Consider the following 15,968-nt stretch of genomic DNA (forward strand, 5'->3'; position numbering starts at 1 on the left):
GAAACAGATGGTTGCCTGCTACTGTCCTTTTCAGTGTTCCATTCCCCCCCTCCATCCCCGCCAAGTACAGTTCGTCCAGCTATTTATCGTCCTGCTCTGTGGGAAAAATTCACACATCTAAACTCTAAAGGTGGAATTTTCAAATAGATTGAGATTTGATAAGCCAGTTTTTATCTTAGATTGCTGAGCAGGGCCTGTGACAGCATCTGATGTGGTTCGCAGTGCAGAAGCAGATGTCTCTCCTCAGCAAGGCCCAGTAAATATCAACCATTCTGACACATACCTTGGTCAATATGCACCAAATCCTCAAGTACTAGGCAGATTAGCTGCTATGATCCGGTAATAAAAGTTCACTTTATGACAGAAAAACATATTTCATTATCAGACGCACTGGTGGCGCCAGGTATTATCCGTTCAACATCGTGGTATTTTCCTTAGCTCTCCAAGAAGGTGAAGAGTCTTATCCTACATCTGACAAGAGCAAAGACTTTGTAAAAGCAATCTTTCTGTGCAATTCCTCTGCCTCTTGCAATAATAAACATCAGAATAGCTTGAGTTATAAAATCTTCATCCACAGCCTTTCAAGATGTGGAAAACATGAGGTAGGCAGGCATTACGGATGACAGGGAGCTGGAAGAACTTAGAGGAACCACTGGCAATGGAAACAGGTGTGCCCAGAGGTTTGCCTACAATGAATTATTTGCAGTCAGACACTACTCTTGCATATTAACGTGATGGTACTTCAAAAGAGGTACTGTGCCCACTCTCTATGCCCCAGTCCAAACCATGTTACAGCCCAGATCCTGTTACACCCGTAACTGTTGCAAGAGACTTTCCAGCTTTTTTTTCCGAGGGATCTTCTATTTAGATTTGGGTTTTTCTGTGTAGAAGATCACCTTGCCCAAGCATTCTTCACTCATCGGTAATTAACAAAAAAAATTTCACAAAGAAAGGCAGGATTATTAACTCTGTTTATGAGATGGGAAACTGAGTCACATTATGTGACTTGCCAAGGGTTCCTTAGTAAGAGTGGTAGTTTTAGGAACTGAAACTAGCACTCTTGAATGTTATAAAAAAACTTATAATCTCAAATTTATAATTTCTCTGTGAGTGTGGAATTGTGACTTTTGCTGATGGCACATGCTAACAGGGAGAGCAAAATAAAATAAAAGAGAAGTTACAGATCCACCATTGCAATGGACCTTGCTTAAGTAACGCTTGCAGGGCTGTAAAACTCATAAAAAGCACATGCATAAAATGATAAAATAGAGTGAGACTTTCAAATGTTGACTCAGTAATTGTTAAACCCCTTCTGGCTGCACAATTTTATAGTCTTCTACTGTACTAATGAAAAGGGAAGAAACAACAAAGAAGGGTTTTAGCCTTCCAATTATATAAACTCTGCGGACCACCAAAGAAGATGAAAGATTATTTATAATGTCACAGCAAGTTATCATTTGGGAGATTTTTTTTGTTGTTGTTGCATCAAAGTTGAGTATGAAGAAACAATGCATTCACTACCCCCTCAGCTCTTTCAGTCTTGCTTATCTGAGATCTCTCTCTTTCATGGAATAATCCACCCACAAAACCTAAAAGCACCATTAGAAGCAAGAAAATAAAAGAAAATTCTTTGGTTTTGGCTCTTCCTGATTTTATGGTACTTCTTTCAAAATTATGACATTCAGTCTTAATTGGGGCTACATCACTTGGTAAAGGAATGCTATCTTTCGGTTTACAGTACATATTAAAATCCATATTGCTTTAATACCGTGTAGAAATCACTGCATCTGAATTGAACCCATATGAATTGGTATATGGGCCCAGTAGAGAGGTTCCCTATGAGGTGTCATAGGGAAAAACTCAGGTGGATCAAGAAGACCCAGTTGTTTAACTACTCTGCTCTCAGGAACAGACACCCAATCACAGGGAGAATTTGCTGAAATTTATACAGTTTTTTTCTTTGCTGTGCATTGTGGACATAGGTCTTTGGTTTCTAATAAGGGCTCTCAAGTGAGTACCTTTGAAAGCACCAAAATCATCACAGAGTCCACTGAAACAAAAAGCAGAAAATCCTCAATAATTTGGCAGGTGTCAGGTCCCTAAGATTATTTCTTTTTAGTCCTTTATTTGAAAAAGAATGACTTCCTCACTAAAATATATTAATTAGTTTGGAAATAAACTGATGGGAAGTAGCAATTCTAGAGTACACTGAGGTCCAGCTTTTCTTTGGTTATGAGCTCTGAGAGATAGTGCATGCCAGGACTACCACATGAAAATGCAGGTAGGACTTGCCCTGTCCATTACTTTAAAGAAGAAATAAAAAGGAAAGGGAAAGCGAAACAGAGAAAAGTTTTCACAGCGTAGGCATAGGCACTGACCTCAATCAGATCCAGCTGTAATCTGCTTACTGCAGAGTTACAAGACCCAGTTTCTCATCCAGACCATTTCCCAGGTTGACATGGTCTGTAACTTTGTGTTGATATGAATTGTTCAGTTGCTGCACCTTAGATTCTTGAACTCTACAGGATGGAGATGGTGACATTTTCCCACCATCGTGAAGAGTTTCGAGATCTCTGGATGAAATCTGCCATGTAAATTTTAACCAAGGATTTCACAGCAAGTCAGAAAGCTGGTACAGCTGATCAGTGAGGAAAGAAAGCATTAACTGGGGAAGAGAGCTGGCACACCAAGAATGAAACAAGACGAATATCACAACCCATGCAGGATATCCTGGGAAGGAGGGTCTACACGCACGCAAAGAGAAAGCAAGAACACAGTCTCTGCTTTCCTGGCAATTGTTTAATGAACAATGGGTGACTCAATTGCATAGCTGCAATACAGCCATACAGACTATTCCATTTTTCCCTAGAAGGTATTCAAATTATGAAGTCTGCTGTATCTTTGCTACATTTCTTCCAGCCCTAACAAAGAAGTCAACATACTATCTAGGCTACTGCCTAACAAAGAAGCCAACACGTTTTTCTAGTCATGAAGTAAGGTTTAGCTTATCTACTCCCCAGCATCAGCATCAATACAATTAAAGGTAAAATTCAGCATCCCCCAAAGACTCTAGAGGCTGTTTGTCACTCAGCTAAGTGAACACCTGCATACTGGGACAGGTAGATGCCCCAGAAGACTGTCCCACCTGCAGAAAACACAGGCTGATCCCTCAAGAGACTAAATGGACACAGTTCACAGAAGAACCAAGCCCAGCCTCTATTGCACTAAACAGAGGTACTGCCCTGATGCCGGTGCCCATGACTGCACTGAAAGCCCTAGTGATTGGAGGCATGTGATTATGTAAAAACAATAAAAAAAAAAAATCTCAGGAAGCAATTAGCTCTCATGGCTGTAGGGCACAGCTTGGAACTTAAACCCAAGGACTCACAAAGCTGAAAAGTCATAACAAGAACTCTAAATCAATTGTATGTTTTTTTTTCAGGAGGAAGTTGATCCATCTTTATTGGGCTTAATAAAATTTCCACTACGGTATAAACAGCTGCAGTCCTCCCTGATCCACAGTAGGCTGTGAATGTTTCCAATCTCTGCCTTCTGGAGTGAAAGAAGACTTAAATTCCCATTCAGACTTCAGCAGCAGCTGCAACCATCCAGGGCTCTTCCCTTGCCTGTTTTCCTGCTGTTTTCCTTGACTTCAGTGGAAGTTTCACACACACATCTGTGGGCAGAATCTGTCCCTCCCTCTGTATGTTTTTATTAGCTAACCCTGCCCATGCAGCCCTGCCACAGCAATGCAATAAAGACACACAAATATACAAACTTAATCTTTTTTTTGAAAAATGTATCTGGACATTTACTAAATGATGGTCAATCAGAAGGGGAAAAAAAAGTGTTTTAAAATAAAGAGCTAAAATCCTTGGGGGAATAAAAAAATTGTTCATTGCAGAATCTCCCCCTCCCATGCGTAGGCACTTGCTAACTGAGAGTAGTGGCACTGTGACAAAAGTAGCAAAACCAAAGGCAGGCTTTACTAAAAGAAAAAGGGGGAGGGGAATTCTTCCACTGGCCATCTGTGAAAACAAGGCATGTGGCCATTAAATGCAGAGGCTGTAAATATAAATATACACAAGCTCCACAAGGCAAATGGCAAAAAAATGGGGGAAGGTCAGGGATAGACAGATAAACTCCCAGCTGAAGTCAATCAAAATGTTTAATGATTAGTGCTGGGTAAACCCAATTTTGATCTTTGTAGTGTGCAAGCTTGACCTGTGTTCTGTATTAAACTGGAGAAAAGTTTAAGCAGAGATGACAATGGGTACAGTAGCCTTGTTGAACAGGACTCCTGGACCATCAGTGATCCTGTTGATGCTGCTGATTGGGCTTACTGAAAGGCTGACATCCCCAGTGACGGATGGGTGGTGACATAATACCTGCTTGCCTTCTTGTTTTGAAAGCTGTCTGCTCCATGTTGATAGCATTAACAAAGAGAACTGCAACCTGCACACAAGGATTTCTGCTGGCGAAGAACCTCAGCAAAGCAAAACTAAGAGGATGACAGGGAAAGGGGTAATAAGAGGGGGATAGACAGTTGTTAGGATAACACGTTAACTTTCGTGTTGTGGGACTCAAAAAGACCATTGTCTGCAAGAGACTTCCCGGTCCCCACACTGTATAATAATTATTGCAAAAGGATCTCTGCTCACGCTGCAAGAACAAAAAATATTACACTGATCATCTTTCCTAATGTTTTACAGGTCAGTGAGGAATAGAGTGGGCTACAAATTACAGGACATATCTATTAGCAGTCTGCTGAACTTGCAGGGATAAGTGTGCATGTATGTAATGTCTGTGGATAACGCAGCCTCTGCTAGTCATTCAGAATGCAAAAGTATTTTTCCAGTAAAATACTACAGAGATTATGAAAATGGGGCAGGTTTCAATTCTTCCAAAGTGACTCGGTGCAGAGCCTCTGGACTTATTTCCAAGGGGTTTCTCCTGCTTGGGAAGCCTGGCTTGTGCCAGGTCCCAGTTTCAATCATTACCACTTATTCCAGTCTGACCCATAGTCTCTCAGTGTCTGCAGCAAGCACGGGGTCAGAGTCCATTTTACCAACCCTTCTCTTTTCTTTTCCTTACTGCCCTTCTCTCCTTCAGTTTTCTCTTGACTTTCTAGTTCAAATCTAACCACTGGGGGAAGAAAAAAAATGTTATTGAAGTACAATTCTCTACTGCAAAAGAAATTTAAATCCCCTGTGTTAAACCAGCTACTCCTTATGCCTTTAGTAAAGTGAGCTCCAGTGTTTTATTTCTCAAAGGCAGCAGGATCTGCGGGTGTGAGATTCTTATTATCCCACTCCTCCCCAAGGGGAGAGCAGGGACAGAATTCATTTCAGCTCAGCAGATCACAGCAGTTTCTTAAGAGTTAACTCTGCTATCCCCATCCATCAGGCAGCCAGTGAGGCATCAGGAAGGAATGATGGATGTAAAATTATTACAGGGCTGCCACCCGATATACTTACTGCCATTTGTAACTAACGCTGGAACTGACACACTTTTTTCATTATTAAACATCCACATTAAGTCAACATTGGTCACTGTCATTTCATGTTTGGCACTCTCTTAAGGGGAAGAGGGAGAGTTGGGGGTGGGATTGGGGAGGATAGTGGGAGGAGGGGTGAGTGGGAATGGGAGGGAAGACATCCTGAACCCAGTGTTCCATAAGCATGAGTAATAAATAGGCTCCTGCTTACAATGCTGGAATAAATATTGTTACAAATAGCTCTTTAGTTACAGCCCAGCAGACAAGTACATGTCAGAGCCTTTTAAAAGGACACACTCCAAGCTGTAACAGGGAGAAGTTGTATCACAGGTTAAGAAACACTTAGCACAGGAGGTGTGGGTAATGGGATGTACTCAGCTCAGAGGGCGATTGCATCCCTGCACATCTGAAACCCTTGTGTGGCTGTGTCTTTACACAGCTGCCTGAGCCGGCAGCACCTTCAGCAGCAGGCACCAGCATTCAGAAACCAGGACCTGTTTTTGTACCAGCCTATACACTGACACACGCTCAAGTACCTGCCTTGTGTTCCCCCTTCCTCCTTTTGCAGTTACCAGTGCCTGAGAGTCTGACTGCAGTCAGAGAATTACTGGCTAGCGCAGTGCATGTTTGTGTTGTGCATCCCTGAAGGAGTGCACTGCAGGCTTGGATGCATGCACACACATGCTGGCTCTTTGTGTTTGTGTACAACTCCTTTGCAGAGGAACAGGCAGCTTTGGGGCTGAATAGATAGGCCAGAGATCACTTGCTGACGCTGCCTGTTGTGCTGTTTACACCAGCTGACAACCTGCACTCTAAGCTACATGTATAATAGGTAACATTGTTTATGTATAGTACATATCAAGCTATAATTAACTGTAGATGACAATTACAAATAAAACTGTGCTCCCGGGTTTCCAAGAAACCAGAAAAACATATACACACACACACGTCTCATTTATACACCAAAATGTTTCCAAGAAAAGTAATGTAAAAATATGTTTTATTGCATTTGCAATTAAAATAGGTTTTAGTAAAATCCATGTTCATCATGATGCTCATAGTTTTTACTGTAATCCTCTGAAAATCAAATCTGTCAAGATGGTCCAAGTTGGATGCCCATAAAGTGACTCACCCAAATCATCTTACCCATTTAAAAAAATCTTCTCTTATTTATGACTCCTTTTATACAGTTTCTCTATAATTCCACAAAATTCCTGTCTGACTACTGCCTTAGCTGGCATGTCTGGCTGTCCATGGGGATCAACCCATCTGGGAACACAAGCAAGATAACAGGTCATGTACATGTGAATGAAAAGCCCCAAGAGCTTTAACAGAGACTCGCAGAGGCGATTTGCAGCCTCAAACCTGCCCAGCTACCCCTGGCAGAAAAATCCCTACCAATCCCTACCATATACATAAGAACTGCACAGAGCCCACCTCCACTGGTAGGCTGTAGTAGCATGCACGCAACAAAAAGCTCAAGAGGTCTCAGAAAAATCCAGAAATACACTAGCCACTTCCACAAAGAAGGGATTGCTCCAGATGGGTTGTTGCCTTTAAAGACTGAGGTCGCTCTACAGGAAGGAGAGTCTTTCTTCTGCATGTAACTACAGGCTTAATATAAATTTCTACATTGTGCCCACGAACACATAGATAAAATTTTTAATTCCATCCCCCATCTCAAAAATCTCCCAGTCAGGAAGTGATCAGCAAGCAAACACGATGTCCCAAAAGGTCAGGGGGCTGCCTCTAAGTCCCATGGCAGGAGTTTGAGCTTCTGAAAGGGAAACCTTCAGTGCTAACACTGCAGCTCTATTTCTCAGTAACCACCTTTCCAACTATCTCATTTTCTTCCTTTGAAAGCAAGGAAAACCAGAATAAAATTTAATTCAAAAGAAGTCCTATATCAAACAGACACAAACTTCAGAGAAGTTGGTGTGTTTGTCTGGATCTGAACTTCAGAGCTGGCTAGTCAGTGGAGAGCCTAGAGCATAAAAGAGGAAGGAGAACAAGTATCTAAACTTTACATACTATGTCCTTCCTCTCTGGGGTCAAATGCAAGAGACAGATCAGAAGACCTTAGAAGTTAAAAAGTGCTTAGTGGCTTAAGTGGTCACCTCAGCAACTTAAATGCCATTATAGTCTAGCAGGGCTCAGACTTGGCTCTGTCCTTTCCCATCTTCACTTTAAAAATAGAGAAAATTGAAGAAAATTGAATAAAATTAATCATGGAATCACAGAATCAATTAGGTTGGAAAAGACCTCTGAGATCATCAAGTCCAAATCAGTGAGCCTCAATAAAGTTTTGGCATTAATTTTATTAAAACACACAAAGCATACAGTTGCTTTAGAAAAATTTTCAATTGAGCAAACAATTTTTTCTTCCCGCTACCTTTTAAAAGAACTCGTCTCTGCTCTCCACGAGCCCACCAGGAGGCATGAATTAGAGAGGAAAATAAACTTCAACTGGGGTTGAGGGTGAGAAGTGAAAACAGAAGGCTAAGGAGGATCCCAAGAATAGGAAAGTAACGGAATAAAGTGAATGCAGATGGTTCCACTCCTGTTACTTAATCAAAAGGCTGTGCAGAGTCACTAGAGCCAGCATAAAGTCATGTGTTAGAACAACAGCTGATCTGTATTAAAGAAGATTAACTCGCAATGCCATGGTGGAGGGCCTGGGATTATTTTATGTGCTTCCACTGCCGAACAAGCCGTCAGCACAATTACTGCCCTCCGATGTGAATGACTGATCTGTAACCACAGCTAAACAGCATGCTGCTTAGGGGCCTGGGTGCTTCATGAAGATGAATTTCCATACCATCAAAGTGCTTTTAATGGGCTTCCTGATCCAACCACAAGGCCTGCTTTGCAAGTATATAGAACTCAGGATGAAGGCTTCCTGTCCAAAAGGATTTGGTCGGTTGTCACTTGACAATTCCCAGCCAGCACAAGGGAGGAGAGGGGGGAGATAGGTAGAGTTGTCTCTGCTTTGGAGGATTAAAAAAAAAAAAAAAAACAGGAAAAAAAAAAAAGAAAAAGGAAAAAAAAAAGGGTACAGATGCTTTCTGAATGCAACCAACTGCTGTATCCACAGCTGAATTCAATGCGCTTAACAAATAACGGCAATTTAGCTATGCTTGCGAGGAATAGCTTGAGTCACTTTGCATTAGCATCTGGCTGAGTGTTAAAGTCATTTCTACATGGGGAGCAGAGAAAAGGAATTTCTGCTCCGAGCATCCTTTCAAGAATGCTTAAATATTTGAATATAAATTCCTTTGTGCTTGTGATCACTTCTTCTTATATCTGACACTCTGCTTTTCCCTTTTCCCTTCTGGTACTCTTCTATGTGAAATGCCATAAACATGCTCCATCCCTCTCTTTCTTTCCCTCTCCCCACACCAGCACTCTTATTCTTCTAAGAAGATACCTATTACCCTGACCTCTTTTTTCCTTCCCCTTCCTCCCAAGAAAGTGCATGAAATTGGAGTCATTTCTACATCACTTACACTCAGGACAGGCTGATGAAAAAAGTACAGTGGTGAGAGACTCACATGTACGTTTAACATTCATTACCCAGGCTGCTGGCTCCTCACAGCTTATTGATCAAACTCCATCTAAAAACAGGGAAAATGGAAAGCTATCCAAATTACCAATCTGCTCATTCTGGACAATACTGTTTGACTCACAGTCTTCCTAGGATGACTGAATTTCAAGTTTCTGCTAAATAGCTGATCATTTTTATTCCATCTATTTTTCTACCTACTCAGTGAATCGCACAAGACCTTAGAGTGCAAAGCCAGTCAAAGTGGTTTCAATAAAATGCAGTTGACACCAAATGTGACAATGGAGATCCTTGTGGTACTGCACAAGGATGGATGTATCATCCCAGAAAATACTGAAGCAGAAGAGAGGAACTGAGGAACCAGTCCTGCTAAGCATACGATGCTGAGATGCACGCAAGCATTTGGATGTATATCTTAGGTGGCAGAATTATAAGGACAGTTCACTATAAATGTGGCAGCAAGGACTGGCAGGTCTATTTATCCTCCATAAGCCAGGGCAGCACATGGAAAGACATCAGGTATTTCCAGAGAAAAGCAGAAAATCACAACCTCACTGACATACAGGACAGTTACAGCGCATACAAATTTTTCTGGAGAATATTCACTTTGTTGGTATTTTGTCATAATGCAGCTTCACAGGCCAGTCCAAAAGCAGAAGGTGGTAAGGTCCATACTTTCTGCTGCCTCTAAGTTTCACCGAAAATATTTGGTGCAGTTTGTGTTGTCAATTCTCTGCTTTTTCAATTTTGTTAAGTCATCTAACGTGACATGACAGTGCTACATTGCAGTGGTCACAAAATATCATATATGACAACCTCACAAGGCTAAATACCCAGAAGCTGAGCCTGAGTATCAGCAAAGCTTATGTTCCTAAAGAAGCTTGAATATTTCAAATCCAGCTCATCTCACAAACACATGTAAGCATTTCCATAATGCAAGATTTCCACTTAGACCCAGAGATTTCCAAGATCACCTTCTCTTAATACACACTGACAGGCTGGAACAGAGAATTAGTGGCCTCCAAAGTTCTTGTGAGGGCTTTAACTATTTCTGCCTCCTCCCCACTCTCCCCCAGGGGTCTCCACGTCTCTCTCTCATGTCATCTTTTGGTTGTGGTTTTCATTTTGCTTTTCGCTTCTTTTTGAACTATTCTGTTTAAAAATGGGGAAGGAAAACCAGAGCAAGAAAAAGGAGGAAAGGAAGGGAGGAAGAACCTAGGTATCTGTAGGGAGAGCCAAATGCAATCTCTGACCCCTTGCAAAGGGGGTCTCAGAAACTCACCTTTTCTGTCCTGCAGTTGTTGAGACCCAGGCTGTTCACAACAGCCACCTTCCCATCCAGCACCTGCTGCTCCCTCCGAAGTTGCTCCTTCATCTGTCGGGCCTCCTGGATCGCCTTGGTAACAGCATCGTGGTCATTTAAATAACCTGACGACGTGATAGAAGAAAGGATGTCTTAAAAAAAGAAAGTTACAAGAAAACACTTTAGCTTTCATCGATGAAACGCGCGGTTTATCGTTATTAACGAGAAAGAGTTAAAAAGCAAGGCCCAGAAACTCGTCCCATGCTTTGTAATTCTGTTGTTGTTATGATAGAGCCACCTGGATAGAAAGAATGAGAAACCTCGGTGCCAAAATCATCCTTCCTGCTATTTGATCCCATTAGTTTCAATATTTCCCTGACACTGCAGAGGTTAGCCCTGTGGTTTGTATGCAGCAGGATGTAACCGGATAAGAGTTAGGGGAAGCTTTGATCATGCCAGCAATCCCAAACTCTTAAAAATAGACCATTTCATTCTTCCCCTTCTTAAAACTTGTGAATACATTAAAATAAACCACAGGTGGCGGTGGTTTGCTATAGATATGAAATGCATAATGGCTGGAAAGAGAAACCTCATCTACCGAATGCTCCCCACCACCACCTGTCATTCACAAATGTATAAGAAACCACAGCTACACGGACCTACATTCCCACTCCTATTCATGCTGCTAATAGTAGGTCAAATGTCCACTGTTTTGCTGCAAATTCACAGCCTAGGGCTTAGCCTTAGTAGTCACTGAATTATTTCCTTTTAAAATGTTACAAGCATCACCGGCACAGCTAATACTATTTAATTTTAAATGTGACACTTTGTCATTTTTTTCCTTTAGCGTACTGTAGATTATACTTATTATGATCTGCATGTGATTTGTAGGATAGAATACTGATGGGAGACTCCAAGCCCCAGTCTATTTTTCAAACATTAAAGGAGAGGCTAATATCTATCAATCTCCCTCCCCCTCTCCACATCCCCACACGTGTGCGCACGCACACACTTCTTTCTGTCTTTTAACTAGGGCATAAAAACGGCATAAAATGAATCTGTAATATGAAATTGCCCAGAAAAGGGACTTCTGTTTGTGACATGAGGCTAAATCTAACCAGATCCATTGGTGAATTGTGACAGATGGAGGGACTGTGAGACAGAAGGCAGGCACTAATCACACACAAAATGACCGGCTTGCCTCAACATGTTCCATGGATTCCAGCAAACTTTACACCCTAATCCATTTTTAGAACAAAAAACATCTGGGCCATAAATCCTCTAATCTGCCAAAACACGCTATTAAATCCCATGATTTGTTGAAAAACACTAAGATTAAAGAAAGGAAATATAAAATGGCTAACTGCCGTGTTAGGAAAGTGTTATTAATACTCTTTCTTTGTCTCAATTATGAATGTTCTGTTCCTAAAGAGCCTTGTCTAATCATGTCAGATTACACATCCTTGTTGTATTGCTAGACTCTTCTATCTGATCCACTGATTGCCAAAAAACGTAGGACATTGTCTTGCTGCTTAAAACATTTCAGGGGAAGAAGCTGATGTCAGATTAGTTCAGTGCTGTGCTGCTGTCAGGATTTTAGTTTGGTTTGGGGTTTTATTGTTTTTTTAGACTGCAGACAGAATGGGACTGGTATTCCCATTTTCCTCGGAGTGCAAAAACTAGAAAGAAAAGTTTCTGTGCGGTTTGACTGCTGTTAATTGTACTAACAGTTAGCTTTTGGCTAAATCCCCAGGAACCCTGAGAGTTTTATATGAAATAACTCGATTCACATTGCTTTTATCAAATGACCCAGTTCAGTAATTCCCAGCCAATGGAATTCCAGTAATTCCAGCTTTCCCGGCATAAGGAAGGATATAGCCTGCACCAGCACAGAGCTACCAGCTGATTTTTCTTTTTTCTTTTTTTTTTTTTTAAACCTCCATTTTATCAACTTGCTTGGTTTCTTCCCCAGTTTGCATATGTTACTGATCAACCTCGCATGTAGTCTGAATAAATTAAAAAGGAAGCAAACAAACAGTAGTATTAGTGCTGGTTGTGCTCTTGATTAGAGTAGGTATAGTACTTTCAATGTGCAACAGAGCTGAATTTGCCTAGGAACTGGAATTCATGCCCTTCTCCAGACTATTTGGCTTTTCCTGAATACTGCTATCTTTGAGACAGTTTGGCACATGACAGTGAATAAAAGCAAGCACTCCTTATGTTTTTCAGTAGCTGCCAAGATGCTGGTGTGCAGGGAAATGATTAATATAGAAGCGACTTGAATGTAAATTATTGTTGTTTAGGGTAGGTGGTGAATTATTGACAGAGAGGGGAACTGCATTACATAAAATGCACTTAGTTACAAGGATTGCCAAACTAGCACAGAGATGTTGCAGATAATGGCAAAGAGCAGAGAGAAGTTGTTTCTGTTTTTAGTACACGGACATATGCCTGTTCCCAAAAAGAAATGCTTGGATTTAAAGTCATACATGAAGCCATGACATTTGTGACTGCTCAGTCTGTAGCACAATTTATATGCTATAAGGATAGCTCTGGAAAGGGCTGTGTATCCGTATGCCCGAGTGCAGCTATGTTGTTAATCACTGAGGCTCCAATTTACGTCCCTCAAAGAGAACTGAACAATACCCAAGCGTTTCTCCACGCCATGGGAGCTGAGGGGCCTGAAAGGACTGCTTTTGGAGAACAGCTCTAATTTGAAGTTACTGGTGGTGAAAAGTGACGGCTCAACTGCATCCCAGCAAGGTGGGCTGTGCACACCTAGGGCAGACAACTTGTGCCTTGTGTTGACAGCTCCAATCATTCAAATGGTGAAGGCAACTGTCTAGGAAATGACTCGAGTGTTTCCCAGCGAATTTTTGTAGAGGGACTTATCGCTCAAGATAAGAATGTGATCCAGTTTCTCTACCATTTTAAGGACCGTAGTACCTTTGCTAAAAATGCTATCAAGTTTTTTTTTTGTGGTGTAGCTCCTGCTGGAGAGTGACTTGAAATTTCACGCTCACTTCAAGATCATCAAACGGTTTCATTACAGTAACGAGTTCAACTTGTTTAACCTTGGTTGGATCTGACCTAGCAGTTAGCAGAAGACTCTGTAGGGTCTTCAAGAGCCTTTTCTTCTTCTAGTCCTACATTAAAGGATAAACCTTTGTTAGAAGTACATTATGTCTGTCCAGCTCCTGCACCAGTTAAAGACAGCTTATCTTATATATACAGCATACACAGTGATACTGCACAGCAACCTCAAAAAGTCACTTTCTATATTTGTAGCTGAGAGATATACAGCAGTGAACTCTATGTCATTAACAATAACTTAAGTATGTTATCTTTTGCTCCACAGTTTTCCATGGTTTATTAATGGTATAACACATTAATTCTTCTTACAAGAGTGACCTTTAAAGCTCTGTTCATCCTCACAGCTTTTATCCAATTACATTATCACTCATTACAGGTACAGCATTTCAAAATCTGCATCTTGTTAAAAGAAGTAAATTGCAGGGGTCTCAAACCTATGAAAAATATCAGGTGTGTAGGGAAAGAAGATTGGAGAGGAGAGAACAAGAGATGTCTTGCCACTGAGATGTGGGTCAGATGCTTAACTCCCCATCTAAATGTGATGCTAGCTCTGCTTAAGGACAAAAAATCTAATGTGAAAAAATTGAAACCCCATGCATTGTGCATGGAGAGCAGCAGGGTCAAGCAAATTAAAGATGAAATGCATTACTACCTACCACAGTTAAAGAGTGCAGGGTTAATAAAAAAAGAGGTGCTAACAATTAGTAATGTCATATTTTAAAAATATTTCCACAGTCGTAATGTGCCACACCAAATAAAGTTTACTGCATTACACTGCTGTACCACAGAAACAGCTTCTGATAAGTTTGACCTATGGCTTCTTTTGGTTTTTTTGTGCCATCCCTGAAAGTGGCCAGCAGGAGATGCTTTAGAAGAAACACAGAAAAGGTACATCTACCTCCTTTAATTCCGAAAAGAGAGGCTGATTTACGTACTGAAATCTTAATTCAGGTTATACTCCATCACTTCATGGAATAAATTATTTCAGTTACAAGGATGAAGAATGGGGGGTGGACACATTTTTCTTATATACACAAAGAGCAGTCCCTTTAACATATCAGATGTGTAAAATCACCACTAACATTGTTACTATTTAGATGGTCTTTGGGCAAAGATGTAATTTTGGCAGGAGTAAGAAATATCACTGTTTTCTGGAACAATATTAAAAACAGCCAGTCAAGACTTTTTGCAAGATACAACATCAAATTTGGATTTTTTTAAATGAACATGGTAATTGTTTTGCTTATTACACCAAGGTAAAATAATATTCCATGCAGCTTTTGAGCAGACTAAGGATTAAACCTGTAATTTTGGAAAGATGTAACTTTTAAGGATATTTTTGAAAGTTTATCCATTGCTTTTAGAGGACATAGTATAATATCACGGGTCTGTAATGCCCATCATTAGACAAGTCACTGTTTTTAATGCATGTCATCAAACAAACAGCATTTATTAACTTTTACTGGTAAAGCAGTATCTGAAATAATACAGGTCTTTGTTTTCTGAGCCTGTAAAAGCTCAGATACCCCTCCTGAAAGGTAAGTCTCTCTGAGTTTCTTCGCTGACATCAAGCAAATGTAGTGTAATGGTCAACCTATGACAGCTCCTAGACCACTGCCTGGCACTGACTGATAAATGCCCACTTCCCATTTACACCTATGAATCATTAAAGGAGGGACACACAAGGCTGAGCTTACCTATTGTGTTAGCTCTGGCCGAAGGACTAGCTAATGTTGCTGGCACAGAGGACTTTAGCGAACTGGCCCCACTATTTATTCTCAGAGTTGGCATATGAGGAGAGGTGGGTGATGTGGGAGACTTGCCATCAGATGTCTTGGGTTTGGCTGAAAGGTTCAGAGGCTGGGCCACTTCATCCTACGACAAGCAGAAGAGAAAAGAATGTTATTACAAAATTGCTGTTGGCACGACACCGTCCAAGCAACGACAGCTGTTTTCAGCTCATATGAACTTCTAAACCTGAAAGGTTGTATGATATATATGAAGATCAAATGTGATATCATCTTGTCACTCCAGTTCGGAACTGAAATGACTGATAAACTGGAAAATTAGCATGACATGATCAGAGAACATCGTCCATTTGCACTTTGGATGAGAGTTGTCTCGGAAGAAATTATTCCCATCAACAAGATATATGCTTCTAACATGAAAATTAAGAGCAGTTTTCCAGTTATATTTCTGTTATTTTATTTTAAATGTTATATTCCTTAATGAAATAAGAATTGAAGAGCATATTCACTTAAAATTCAACCACCACCATCCAAACTGGGCAAATGTGTTTAAGTGAATGGGGTTTCTGTTGGGTTATTTTGATGGTCCTTTTTTTGTGTGTTTTGGTGGGCTGGTTGGTTTGGGGTTTTTTGTTTTGCTGTTTTTTAACTTGTCCTTTCCCCTGCACTTCCCAGGCTTAGAATTCCAAGCACAAAAATATCATAGGAAATAAATACTTCTCCTTCACCTTAATGAGAAAGCAGAAGAAACCTGTCCTTTCTTTC

At 40.8% G+C, this 15,968-nt stretch overlaps 1 protein-coding gene across 17 annotated transcripts in view; it reads right to left on the reverse strand.

The window, feature by feature from the left end:
- SOX5 (SRY-box transcription factor 5) overlaps positions 1–15,968 on the reverse strand; it is a 636,847-nt gene that overhangs the window by 22,322 nt on the left and 598,557 nt on the right. For 14 of the 17 annotated variants that reach the window (XM_051784935.1, XM_051784934.1, XM_051784936.1 and 11 more), the window contains 2 exons: positions 15,153–15,330; positions 10,342–10,514 (listed from right to left, as the gene is read on the reverse strand). In XM_051784935.1, coding sequence (XP_051640895.1) covers positions 10,342–10,514; positions 15,153–15,330 — 351 coding nt within the window. The remainder of the gene's footprint in view (positions 1–10,341; positions 10,515–15,152; positions 15,331–15,968) is intronic. The other 3 variants (XM_051784930.1, XM_051784945.1, XM_051784932.1) reach the window with 1 other exon arrangement.

This window comes from Manacus candei, unplaced genomic scaffold (genome assembly GCF_025592945.1).
Source record: "Manacus candei isolate 608988 ecotype Guabito, Panama unplaced genomic scaffold, ASM2559294v1 h1tg000018l, whole genome shotgun sequence".
Classification (NCBI taxonomy): domain Eukaryota; kingdom Metazoa; phylum Chordata; class Aves; order Passeriformes; family Pipridae; genus Manacus; species Manacus candei.